A 14,404-nucleotide genomic window follows, 5' to 3' on the forward strand; every position below is an offset into this window, starting at 1 on the left:
GAACATTTGGAGGCCATGGATTGTACTTGTTACTTAAAGGTGAAAGAGAGTCCAGTTTATCATCCCTTCGGCATTTGGAAAACTATACCTGTAGTATGACCACCTAGAAAACTAGAACAATATGAGGAAGTAGATATTCTAGATAATAATTTCTCATATAGGTTCATTAACAACCCACAAGATCCTAAAGTAGATGAGGACAAAATGAAGAGGTTCAATGAATTGACTTACCCTCATACTCTTGTTTAGCTAGATGAAGTATCGGCTTGTGGAAGCCGAGGATACATCAAACAAGTCAAGGAATTAGGGAACAGTGGAATAGATTAATGCTACAAACCTCCATGAACCTTATACATAGGATTTTACACAAAAGAACCTTATACATAGGATTTTACACAAAAGTTAAGTGAGTGGACTTACGATGTTTAGTGGATAGTTTGTGAGTTTGCTAAAGGGATTGAAAGCTACCATGGAAGAAATTCAATTAGAACAAGTAGAGCCAGCCCGACTCAAAGTTGTAAATCTTATACAAGAATGAATAGAAAAACTCAAAAAAGTGGAAAAGGAAATCAAAACCCTTAGCTCAAATTACACCCAACACCTAAAATAGTAGAAGAAAGTTTTAGAGAATGCAAAAGCTTTTGGGATAATTGCAAAGTAGTGGCACTTTGGTCAAAGGAAAAATCTCTAGAGCTTAGGACTGAAAGACCATATAGTGTGTGGGACATTGGTCTAACTAATGGATATCTACTATTGTTTGCACCTGTAGATCCCATAAATCTATATATAACTTACAAGATGCTGATGTGCTACTTAAACTTTCCATGGTCACTCTGCAGTTGGAGTTCCAAAATCTGACTATGGAGAATGTGTTCTGTATGCTTGTCTTACTTACCCAAGTATGTAGTCCCCACTCTAGTATTTGGGATGTTCAATTGCGATTTCAAATTAAGAAATGAAAGTAACATCTTACATTTTCCCATGTATCCAATTGTACTTCAAATCAAGGCTTGGGTTAAGTTAATTACTCTAACATGTCGGGGCAAATGAGCCACCTCTAAGTTTAAAAGGAGCACCAATCAATTCTAGGATTAATGAGAATAGACAATAGGTACACTTTCTAAACATGCACACACAAGCATAACACTATAGTGAACATACAAATTAGACCATGTAATTGAAGAAATGACACCAGCCACCATGACCTTAAAAAAACATTAAAACATTGGTTTCCTTGCATGCTATTAAAACACAATTAGAGAAAATTAAGTTTGAGTGCTAATCTAAGCTAAATTTTTATATTCAAAGGGTATAAGCATGCTCTAATATTGAGCTCACCACAAGAAACTTCAAGGTGCTATATTTTAGACAAAAAATTATATTATATTTTAAGGTACTACATTTTAGACACAAAAGTTCCACCATATGTTAAGGGGCTATATTTCGAATAGGGACATCAAAAAAATTGGCCCCTCATGCAGGCACATTGCATCGTCTACCAGTTAGGGCCTGAAATAACTCCACCTTGGTGAGTGCTGCCTGAAATAACTCAAACTTGGTGAGTGCTGCTTCATGCATGAGCTCATGAGCCAATGAATCCAAGTCTAGAACCTGCAAGCACACAAAGTATAAGTGATTGCATGGCATGTATGCCAGGTGCTTGCTCTCTCATTTTTGAAACCCTTCACATGTGCTTCAAGACCCTTTGATGTAATGCCTTTGGCTCTTTTGGCATACTCCAAACATCTTTTAATCCTCCTTTTATTTGAAAGTGGAGTGACATACTCAAGTAGCTCTACAGATTCATCTTCACCAATCTCTGAACTACTAGGTTTCTTATCCCCCATAAGCATGTCCAAAATGACATCTTGAGCTAGAGTTGTCTCCAATTGCTTTGTAGTAGTAGAAGGGTTCATTGTGGCACAAGACATCAATTTTTTGTTCAATGGACCTACATAGCCCCTCCTCATAAGAGTAATTATGATTACCAAGATGTATATCACATCTTATAGTATTGTTATGGTCTCTAGGAAGATAATAATAAATAACTGTAGGGCATGTTGAGACACACTCAGGCATTTGCGCATAGTGATGTTATCGGACTCAAGACCAACGAATCTAACAGGACAACTCTGTTTCAATCTACCTTTTCACCATGTTTCATTAACCAAGAGTAATAAGGGCCTACAGCATCTACTCAAATGTATAGCACCATCAAAACAATCATAACTCCATGCGTGGCCATCATACAGAAAGCTCATATGAATAAAAGTGTGCACTGTGCACCTAACGTGTAAAGTCCGTTTTTTTCCCCGCCAATCAAGTACTGCTTAGGAATAGATCCTGTACGTGCTGAGAGAGAGAGAGAGAGAGAGAAGGGCACAAGTACACGTACATGGAAGAAGGCAGTGGTCCGGCCGTGTGTGTGGTTACCGGGGGTCGCGGCTTCGCGGCTCGTCATCTGGTGCTGCAGCTGCTGAAAACTGGGCGATGGATCGTGCGTATCATGGATCTTGCCCCGCAGATCTCGCTGGACGCTCACGAGGAATCGGGCCTTCTCGCTGACTCCCTGGCTTCTGGCAAAGCACACTACCTTTGTGCGGACCTTCGAGACAAGTGCCAGGTTCTTGAAGGTAACTCTTTTGCCCCACTAAGAGAGCAAACACGTAGTTAACCTGGTGTTTATATTCAGACAATATCTTTTGACTATCTCTGCTTTTATAGACTGGAATGGACAAACCAAACACTCAATTGAAATGCAACATCAGGTAATCCAGGGTAAGAGCGTGCCGTGAATCCTGGACCTGCTACTTCCAGTCCACGAACTGGTACGGGGGAGATCTCCCCCAAATGTGGGATTTCCTCACCTTTTCAACTATTTTTAGGAGACGCCTGTGGTCTTAAGATGAGCGGCTACCTTATCGGACAACACAACAGCATATTGATTGTAGCAAATATGCGCATATGCAATGCATTCAAAAATCCTATCGAAATGCCATATTTCTATGCGTGAGCCCACATGGACATACTGTAATGGGGGAGTACGGATCTCAGAGCGATTAATTGTTAATTAAATACAGAATTTGAAATGGCCTCAAAACCAACAACACCACAGTGGGGGCTCAAAGATGGGCTGACATCTCCCTAGTATCTTTAATCACCAAGGAGTATTTGTGAAACAAGCTTGAGGTCGGTCAAGGAACCATTAGATTTTCAATACAAACTGAATGATAAAGCAAATTCAAAACAACAATATTGATTTGGTAAACATAAGGGACCTTTGCTAGGAGTAACTTAGTTTTGCATATCCGTATATAGAAGGAATCCTTCCTGGCATACATTGGTTCTCCAAAGCATTCGAATGATGGAACCACTCAAACAGCTCCAAAGAGCCCGAGAAGCTGAGAGGGCAAAAGGACAAAAGGACTAGATGTACGAGAGATCACAGCAAAACAACACAGCATGAAATAGGTGAGTGAGTCTATATATAATGGTGAGTGAAAATATGTACAAGAGGTGACTCTGAGTAGAAAGACTAGTGCAGAAGTAGAGATGATGTCGGAGTTGAAGCACGGTCGATGACAAAGGCTCACGTCGATGATGTTAGCAGTCATCTCCTGTTTGTATAGTGAGAGCCTTTGTTGTGGGTGTACCCGCGCAGGAGCCTTTTCTATTTTCCCCCATTTTTTTTCATATTTCTCCCTATTTTTTTGGTCATGGGGACTGTCTTGCTCTGGCTGACTGGATTTTTGCTGGCCGCGACTGCATCTTTTTTAGTCGTGGATATCTTAGGTTGGCTGTCGATTGTTTTGACTTGGCCGACCAGCATTGGAGGGTGGTATAAATACCACTCTTGCCCCCACACCTATTTTTGTATCGAATCTTCGTGTATATAGCAAAGTTTATACAGCTTCTCTCTCTCTACACTTCTGCGTTTTGTTCTCCACAGCAATTGTCTCATTTTTTCGCTGTGTATTCCGACATGGTATCAGAGCCCCTGGTGGCTTGAAGCTCGGAGATAGTGGGAGCTTGAGGGTTTGCTGATTTGTGGTGCTGATTGGGGATTTCTTGGGCTGTTCGAGACTTGGACATCGGGTAGAAGCCGGCCATCACCGTTAGACAGCCACCTTGCATATTATTTGTAGCCTCTTCTTCAAAATTTTTCCCACCCACCCTCCCTTCACAAGACCTTGTGAACCCTTGAGATGGCAGATTTGCTTGAGATGGCTGAGAAGCACGTGAAGATTCCTACTCTCCCCACATTCCTGGCGGATAGACAATTGGACGGGACCAACTACGGCACCTGGAAGGTAATGATGGAGTCTATCTTGGAGTCTTATGACTTGGCTGATTTCATTGTGGTTGGTGTTCCACGGCCGGAGTTGGAGGACGGGGAGCTTTTACCCCCTACTCGGAAAGAACGAGAGGCAAAGTTATGGGATCGTGTCAATGTCCATGTGCGTTCTTTCATCAGGCACAATTATGGGATCGTGTCAATGCTTGTGTGCGTTCTTTCATCTTCCTTAATTGCACACCACAGGTGATTAATCATATCAAACATATGACGCTGGCCAGAGAGATTTGGTAGCATTTGGCTTCTATGTATAACAGGGTATCACCCATGAAGCGGATTTCCTTGGAAGTGCAGATGCGGGTGATGAATCCTACAAAGTTTTCAATGATGCGGGAGCATATCAACAAGTTGCAGGCTCTTCAGTAGGAGGTTCTTCAGGCCAGGAAGGAGATACGTTCAGATGACATGGCCATCACCTTGCTGTCTCATTTGACCTCTCAGTATTCAGCTTTCTACTCCTCTTTGATCACCAGTGGGAGGCTCAACACCATCACATGGGAGGAGCTTGTGCCTATGGTCTTGGACCAGGAAGAGCGTTTTACGAACCCTCCACAAGGTAGAGGTTCTGAGGCCTTGATTGGCCAGCGGTCGAAAGGCCATAACAACAACAACAATAAAGGGAAAAGGGAAGTCTTCTGAGAAGAAGCCCGATTCAGAGCGTGATGCTTTGAAGGCCGAGCGGACCTGTAACAATTGTGGCAAGAAAGGCCGCTATTGGCGGAAATGTCCTAAGCGGAGTACCGAGAAGTGTGTTGATTCTTCAGTTGCAGTTGCAGTTGCAGCTGCCAAGACTCCAGCTTTTGTGCACTTGGAGATTATGGACACAGATGCTTCATCTTCTTCGAGCAGGGAGGCAGTTGGTTTCACTGCCAGGGATACTCGGGAGTGGATTCTCAATAGTGGTGCTTCCTGGTACATGACTTCTTCCCGAGAGTTATTACAGGATCTTAAATGGCAGTTAGGTCGCATTTTCATTGGTGACAATTTCACTATCACGATTCACAGTGAGGGTAGGATGGAGATTATTCCCGATGGCAAAGGAGGGAAGCATTCCTCTTGTGTTCTTTACGTTCCAGTACTTGGTTTTCATCTTTTGTCAGTGCAGGAGGTTTGCAAGACTGGCTTCCGGGTGGAGTTTGATTAGAATTTTGTTGCTCTACGGGACAAAGCAACATGCCAGGTTGTATGGGAAGGCGGAGTGGAGAATGGTATCTACAAACTCTCAGCACTATCTTCTCTAACAGGCACTTAGATTGGTGACTCTGGCATTTCCGTTTTGGCCACTTGAATGTGGATGCGCTGCGCAGGCTTTCCGGGATCAGATGGTGGCAGCAGGCAGGGACATTGTAGTTCTTGCATTCGTGGTAAGCAGCACAGGGAATCTTTTCCGAAGCAGGCTACTAGGTGGGCTTCAAAACCTTTGGAGTTGGTACACACTGAATTGTGTGGACCTATGCAGACCCCATCCTTGGGAGGTTCTTTGTACTTATACTCCTTGTTGATGATTGTAGCAGATTTACATGGGTTTATTTCCTTTCCGAGAAGGACCAAGCCTTTGCTCGGTTCAAGGAGTGGCATGTTATGGTGGAGGAGTGTGGATTGCAAGTGAAGACTCTTCGGGCTGACAAAGGAGAGTTCTCTTCTAATGCTTTTGTGCAGTTTTGTGCAGAACATGGCATCAAGTGGGAGCTAGCCAATACAAGTTCGCCTTTAGAGAAAGGAGTAGTTGAGCGTAAGAACAAGACTGTGGTAGAGATGGCGAGGATGATGCTGGAGCATTGTGATCTTCCTCGTCCACTTTGGGGAGAGGCTGTGGCTACGGCTGTCCATATCCTCAACTGATCTCTGATGACTTCAGTACCAAAGATGACTCCATTTGAGGCTTATTTTGGCAGGAAACCACGTCTCCTATTTTCGTCTGTGTGGGAGTGATGCCTATGTTCACATTCCAAAGAAGCAAGAGGGGGAAGCTTGACTCGAAGTCCCAGAAGCTTGTATTTGTGGGATATGACTCTCTTTCCAAAGGCTACAGGTTATAGGACCCAGAGCGGAACGAGGTTGTTGTCAGCGGAGATGTTGTCTTTGATGAGCATGTTCCAGCTTCCACTGTTGATGAATGCCACTTCTTGGAGAACCCGATGAGTTTAAGGATGATTCCTAGTCTATTGTTCCAGCTAGACAGCTTCAGTTAGTTGTAGAGGTTGAGCTCGAGGCTAGAGATGAGCCCCAACAATAGCAGGAGGCTCTGCGTTCTGCTCGAGTACCAAAGTGGTTGTTAGACACCATTTGGGAGTCCGGTGTTACAGAGCTTCCCTTTGAGTGGACCACAGAGGATGGACCTTGAAGATCGCATAGAGGTCGTGACAAAAGTCATTCCGAGGAGCTGTTACAGGTAAACTATGCTTTGATGTCTCGTATCATTGGGGACAAAGAGTCCACTTCTGTGAAGGAAGCTCTTTCTCAGGAGACTTGGAGGAAAGCCATGCAAGTGGAACTGGATGCCATAGAGAAGAATAAAAATTGGGAGTTGGTTCTAAGGCCATCAAAACGGTCAGTCATTGGTGTCAAGTGGGTCTTTAATACCAAGTATACGTCTAATGGGTCGGTGGAGAAGCACAAGGCCAAACTTGTGGCTAAGGGCTATTCTCAGCGGCCTGGCATCGACTATGAGGATACTTTTGCACCGACAGTGAGGATGACCACGATTCAAATAGTTCTTGCCCTTGCCTCTTCTCAACGATGAGGTTCTGGGATCAAAGGGGATGGTTTACAGGTTGCAGAAGGCCTTGTATGGTCTTAAGTAGGCTCCGGATTTACATAAACCCTTTTTGGTTGAGTGTGATACATGTGGAGACAACATTGGAGTTGTTTTGAATCAGAAAGGTCACGCCATAGCAGGCGTCTTCAACATGCAGAGCTTCACTTGCAAGTTTATGAAAAAGAGTTATTGGCAGTGATTCATGCCCTTACTGTGTGGAAGCATTATCTTCTTGGGGCTGAATTTGTTGTCAAAACAGATCACCAGAGTCTGCGGTACTTTTTGATGCAAACTAAGTTATCAGAGAAGCATATGAGATGGGCAAATTTCCTCTCTATGTTTCACTTTCAGATTTTGCATACACCTAGGAAAAAGAATGTGGTGGCAAATGCTCTTTCTAGAGGGCCACAGGTGCATGCTATCAGTGTTGCCTATCATCAAGATCTTTCTGACATCCAAAATTCCTATGATACGGATGATGATTTTCAGCTTGTATTGGCTGATTTACAGCAAGGTGATGGACGAATGCCATGCACTGCCCTATGTAGGACATAGGGGAATTCTTGCCACTACGTAGGCTTTGGAAAGGTACTTTTTTTGGCCAAACATGCGCAAAGACACGGATGTTTATGTGCGCGAATGTATGGTTTGCTAGAAAGTGAAGTTTGATAGGAATAAGGCACCCTGTTTACTCCAACCGTTGCCGATTCCGGATCAACCATGGGAGTCCATAGCCATGGTTTTATCATGGATTTGCCTAAAATGTAGTAGGGGAATGAAGCCATATGGACCATCATTGACAGGTTTAGCAAGCAAGCTCATTTCATTCCTGACCCAAATTTTCAAGCATCATGGTATGCCCAAGACTATTGTGGGAGATCGGGATTCGAGAACCACAAGCTTGTTTTGGCAGGCTTTATTTGATAATATCTACCCGATATCACCGAATAGTGTGGCATGTTACCTAGCACTCTCCTATGGTTCTCCTCCATGTCATCATCCGCACTTGGTCGTGCCACTGCCTCATGAAGACCATATGTCTGGACATGCTTAATTGTTATACGACATTGTCGTATATAGTGGCCCTTTGCATCGAGCACACACATATGGAATTTTTTCTCTCAACCATGCCTCGAAACCAACTTCCGGCCCTTGATGATCACTGTCAGACATCTTTAACCTGGCTAAAACTGATTTAGGGTTCATACAAAACACACAACAACATCCAGAACTATAAACAAAAAATTACCCAGGGTTTCGTTGCTACGCACTGACCACAGCAGCGTTTTTTTGCTGCACAAGGGAGAAAGGGGAAGGAAAGAGAGAGGAAGGGGAAGAAAAGCTCACATTGAGCTATGTCCACGCTTTCCATGAAAGCTTGCAAGAAGACAAAGATTGAAGAAAACCATTAAAGCTTGAAGAAAGTAAGAAAGGGATTACCTTGGAGAGGGAGACTTGATTGATGAAAAACCCTTGAGAGAAGAGGTGTGGTGGGAGGAATAGTCGGGCTACGGGCGTAGGCTGTGCATGTGCAAGATAGGGGAAGTAGGTAGAAGCTGGGAAGTGTCATATTTCTGACCGTGGTGTGTGTTCTAAGCATGGTTTAGTACATGTGGAAGGACTGCATGGAAGGGTTGAGATCCTGGTGTGAGCACTTGGCATGGTTTGTTACATGTGGAAGGACTCCATGGAAGGATTGAGATCCTGGTGTGAGCTCTTGGCATGATTTGTTACATGTGGAAGGGTTCCATGGAAGGATTGATATCGTGGTGTGAGTTCCTGGCATGGCTCAGTACATGTGGAAGGGCTTCATGGAAGGGTAGATACCCTGGTGAGAGTTCCTTGCATGCTGATGAAGTCTCATGGAAGAGTGGACATCGTGGTGAGCATTCTTTATACTGGTGCGCGAGACGGGTTCTGTACAAGATGAATAAGTTGGGAGATGGAATCCAGAATATTATGCATAAAGCATTTGTGTGTGTTTTGACATGCATGAATGACTTGTCTTAGTTGCTTGGAAAATGCCTGGTATTTCTGCTTGTGATTGTCCATGGGCTCCGGGGACGCATGGAAACCGTGTGAACGAGTGTGTGCACACCTGTTTGGGACCGAGGCGGTGGTCTTATGTGTTTTGCAGGTGGTAAGTGACCCCAAACTCAATTTACAGCTAGTGCAAGTGTTCACATACACTTAAATTTGGGCGGACAAATTATAAAGTGTTCACATATACTTAAGTTTGGGCGGACAGCTTATAAAGTGTGGACCAGTTTTTAATGAAACTTGGCCATTACTCAAAGTGGGCAGCCCATCATGCAATAATAGCTCCGCGAGTTGCTATTTTGGGAGGTGGAGAAGCCAAAAGCAGCTAGGCGCCCCCTTTCCAGCTGTTTTTGGAGTGGAGCACTCTAGGGTTTGAGGACAAGTGTCAGTTTGGCATGCACAACAGCTCTCCAGGGCTGGTCGACTGCTTCTAGGGCCGAAATATAGCTGATCGCTTGCGTCCATAGCTACTAGAGAGAGAGCGATTCCTCTCTCTCTCTCTCTCTCATAGGTCACTTTGGCCTTTTGAAGACGTTAATACAACATTTCATTTCATTTCATTTCATAGGCCGACTTTGGCCTCTCGTAGACGTTAATATATCTTTCTTTCTTTCTTCTTTCTTTCTCTCTCTCTCAGCAGGCGACTACTTCTAGCTTCCCTACAGGGCTAGTTGACTGCTGTACAACAGATTTCAGGGTTGTATTTGATGCTCCAAAGACTCTGGTTTCAAGGCAAACAACATGGCAACCATCTCGTCTCTTGGGGTGACCTGTATAGCGTGTTTGAGGGCTGAAAATAGTGTTGTTCAGTCAAATTCAGCAAGGTTCTTCACGACAAATTTGAAGGCAAACAATAACTTCTAGAGGGTGTGATCACGTACTAGAGTATGGCTATGCCCGAGGAACTCTTGGAAGGCTGAGATTGAGGTCTAGGGTTTTCATAGCTGGTTATTCGGGACAGCACTACTTCTAGAGGGTGTGATCACGTACTAGAGTATGGCTATGCCCGAGGAACTCTTGGAAGGCTGAGATTGAGGTCTTAGTTAATTGTTTTAATTGTTTTCATCATATTCTAGATGTATCTGGTGCCAGCAACTTCAGGCCTTGGTGCTGTGTCTTGTGCAGGTTTTTCATATTGTTGTTTCAGTGGTTTCAAAGCATGATTATGTATTGTCAGATGTCTATGTATTATGCCATGATGTCATGTATGGGATAAGATTTTTTGTGTACATGCTTCCGTAATTTGTGACATACTAGCATCTCCTGCAGATCCATCAAGAATCTCTAGCCACATCAACCTTTATACCCTTAAGTCCTGATATAGTTATCGGAGATCTAGGATGGTAGCCGTACATTAGCATAAACGGACTCTAACTAGTAGCCGAATGCTTAGCACTATCATATGCAAAATCGACCATTGGGATGTACCTCTCCCAATCATATGGTCGCCTAGAGACGTATGCACGAAGCATATCCTCCAGAACTTGTGTTTATAAAAGTCGGCCATCCAAACTTCAATGAAGCGTGTACCTACAAGCTCATGTTAATTGTGAAATCTTTTACCATAAAAACAGTGTGTCTAGAGTAATACTTACCACCTATAAAACTCTCAGAAAATATAGATGAGGGTCATGCACATGTGTCCTCGGATTTTTCAGGTATCCTCGGCCTTGTGAACACTTATAGGTATTAATTGTCAACCAATATCCACATAAAAAACAATTCCATGCGTATAATTCATGCCCATGCAAACTTGTCAATGCATAAACACGACATGATCGATTGGATAATTTGGACTCTTACATGAGTATACACCTTAACGTATCTCTCCACATGTATCTACCAAATGTGGTATCCACAGGTACATACCTAAACATGGGTGAGTCGATCCAATCCACGAGTGTACACCCAAACGTGGATTCCCTGCAAAACTCTATGGGCATCTCCCATAGCCTTGATTTTAGAGATTATGTCCAGGTGGATGACACCCTAAACAATTGTTTCCAATTGAAAAGCATTAAGTACGCCTTAAGGGGATGCCAGAGACACCTTGACATAATTAATGACAAGATTTTTGAACTTCACAAGAGAGAATTTCTGGACTTTGCCACATGTAAGCCTTTGTTCCTTGTGAAAGCCAATATACTCAGGTTGTAAGACGTCTTGATCTCATTCACTCATGGTGGATCTTCTGAAACTGGGTCCATAGTGTAGCATGAAATAGGTTGATCGTTGTAACGCACAACAAAGTCTTCTTTATACTTGTGAGTTTATGCAATTCGAGTTTGAAAGATAAGAGAAGAGAGAGAGAAGATGGATAGTTGACAAAGTATTGGGTCGCAAAGAGGATTGACAATGGACACATGCAGACTGACCTATGTAGCTCGTGCGTGACATGTCCCAGATTGGGGTTCACAATGGGGCCACGACATACGACAATATTCCTAAAATAGGTAATCCTATTGTACACATGTTGCTTTGATATAGAGCCAGTGTGTCACATAACACTCCAATGCAGGGTGCATGTGACACTCCCTCTTGCTTAGCTTTCATGGCTTCCAAGTAGTCCGCTAGGAGTTGGGGGTTCTCTGGAAAGAACTCTTCGTTGAGCCAGATTGCTTCATGGATACTGTGGTCCTTGCAGCTCATGTAGAATTGTCTTCAACCGGATCCATGCTTTCATTCGTGGAGGAGAATTTGTTCAAGCTCAATAACTTCAGCACGTCTAGTTGTTGCTCATCTACAATATCTTGCAAAGCTAGACCAATGTAGGGCTTCAACCAAGAAACGTGGAAAACATTATGCATGGTCTAACTATTGGGAAGCGTAAGCTTCATAGAGACATCATTTATCTTTTTAATGATAGGAAAAGGTTCGAAGTTGCGAAGAGTTTGGGACAATGTTTGTCCACTTGCTTCAATCTTTGCGTCATTATCCCAAGATATACCCAATCCCTTTCTTTAAAGTTTACATCTCGGCTTGACTTTTTGGCTTGCCTGGTGTATGCTTGCTTCTTGTGCTTTGGGCAAGGCGCTCCTTGACTGTCACATGCACCCATGCATTGTGGTACACGGTGGCAAACTGGGCTCATCAACAATGCAAGAATCATGTATAGAAGTAGCACCTTTTAGGATATCTTTGTCGTATGCTGTGACCCCTTTGTGAGCCCAATCTGGGACATGTCAGACAGCTACGTAGGTCAGTCTCCCAGCCTTAGTGTCAGGTCAGTCCTCTTAACCCACTATGGAGAATTCTTGGAGTGTTCATCATTTAGATGCATTTAGATGTCAGCCATAGCAGTAGCATGCATTATAAGCATATAGTTGCATTTCATGTAGAAGGGGGCCAGCCCCAACTTGGGCAATGCCTTGCAAGGGGTACTCAGTATCCCTAGCCACCCTTTAAGGCCAGGCGGCAAGCCTCATGGGCTGTACAAGGAGTCGGCCAGGTCAGTAGCCAGCTGACTAACTAACTAGCCGGGCGACCAGCCCAGGCAGCCGATAGCATTTTATGCTAGTCGTGGGCATTTGTTGCTGGCCGACAGGGTGTAGGGGCAGCCAGCTGAGCATCTTGAAGCATATAAAAGGGCAAGTCCAGTTCAGTCCAAAAATCATCAGTCACAAATCAGAGATTGTCAACAGAAGTCAAGCAAGCATGTATGCCTAGGCTCTTGCCTGTGCATACGCCATTCTTGTGCTCTCAGCCCAAGGCAAAGAAGCTCAGTCTCTTCAGCAGTATTCAGCACATCTATCCTCAGTCTTGGGCCGGTGTATTTCTCTGGAAGATCGCTTCACAGTCGCCTAAATCTTATGCACAGTTCTGCCCAGCGTTTGGTCGCTTTGTCCTTGCGTTTGGCGGTCAGTCATTCAGTTGGTCCACTCAATCTTGTGGACATAGTTCAGCTTGTATACAGTGCTCTAGAAGAAGAAATAAAGCAAACACTCCTGCTTGCAAGGGAGGCCCTTCAGTGGGTAATTCAGGACCCCATTTGGTGTCGTCTCTACGACATCTTTTTAGATTTATGTATGCTATTTTAAAGGATTGCTAAAGACTCACTAAACTCAGGTTTAAAGAAAGGCTTTGTTGTTTCACACAGTCCTAGCTCGGCGTATGCTACATTGGTATTAGAGGTTGGGACGTGATTCAACCAGGCAACCTAGGGTGAGGGCATCCTGTGGATGGTAAAGTTGAGATTGGGAAAACCACCACTCGCCCATCCACAATGGCGTCAAGCTTCGAAGACATCACTAAAGAAGAAGAACCATTCGAAGAAACGCTTCCCCAAAAAGAAGACAAAGACAACCAAAAGATAAAGGAGCAGATAAGGCAACTCCAGATTCAACTCAAAAGAGTGTAGATGGAAAAAAAATTGGCAGAATTATAGGTAACCTTGGCCCAACAAGAGACACCCAAAGAACAAAGTTCCTCAATGGAACAATGGTGTAGATGGATGACTGAAAAGGAAGAGCGAGACCGTGAAGCAAGACTGGCCGAACAGCTGGCAGAGAAAGCCAAATGCAAGGCCAAAGAGGAGCGATTGCGGGCGGAGCTTGAAGCGAAGGCGAACCACGAGTGACAGGCGCGAGAAGACTTGAGGGACCAGTTCCAACAGACACTTCGGCTCTGGTAACTTCTTTCCACCCTTCTCAATCCTCCACAATCCCAGCCATAGCCTCGACAACAGTTATCCGTGCCTCACCGAACTTCACCAAGTACGATGGCAAGTGCGACCATTTGGTTGTGACTCAGTTTATTCACTAGTTTGTTGCCCACTTTTCACTTTCCAAAATCCAAAACAAAGTCCATTTGTCAGCTCCTCAACTCACTGGTGATGTAGTTACTTGGTGGCAAATTGTTCCCGTTTGCATACAGATTCTTATACTGGCTTACTGGACTATGATTGGGACACCTTTGTGTCCGATTTGATGACTAGGTTTCTACCTCCGCAGTAATTGACAAATCTTGAAGATAAGTTCTACAAACTCACCCAGAACGGTTTCTTTGTGCTCACCTACTCAAACAAAGTGATCACATCAGCTCAATAGTTGGGGAAGTCCAAGGAGGAGAAGCTCAAGCAGTTCATTTGGGTATTGGATCCAAACATTCGGTTCCCTGTTTGAAATTTTGAACCCCAGATTTTATGACATGGCTTTGACTCTTGCGCAGAATCATGAGATGATGCTCAATGGAGGCAAGCCCAAGACTGCTCCAGTCACCCCCAAACCTCAGCAATAGTAGACGCAAACCACCCA

The 14,404-nt window shown here is 44.0% G+C and overlaps 1 protein-coding gene across 1 annotated transcript in view; it reads left to right on the forward strand.

The window, feature by feature from the left end:
• Positions 1 to 2,246: 2,246 nt before the first annotated feature.
• LOC147623540 (3beta-hydroxysteroid-dehydrogenase/decarboxylase-like) overlaps positions 2,247 to 14,404 on the forward strand; it is a 103,606-nt gene continuing 91,448 nt past the window's right edge. The window contains exon 1 of the mRNA XM_086821724.1: positions 2,247 to 2,633. Within this exon, the coding sequence (XP_086677850.1) occupies positions 2,396 to 2,633 (238 nt within the window). The 5' untranslated portion in view covers positions 2,247 to 2,395. The remainder of the gene's footprint in view (positions 2,634 to 14,404) is intronic.

This window comes from Cibotium barometz, chromosome 27, assembly GCF_041138505.1.
Source record: "Cibotium barometz isolate CiBa-2024 chromosome 27, ASM4113850v1, whole genome shotgun sequence".
Taxonomy (NCBI): Eukaryota; Viridiplantae; Streptophyta; class Polypodiopsida; order Cyatheales; family Cibotiaceae; genus Cibotium; species Cibotium barometz.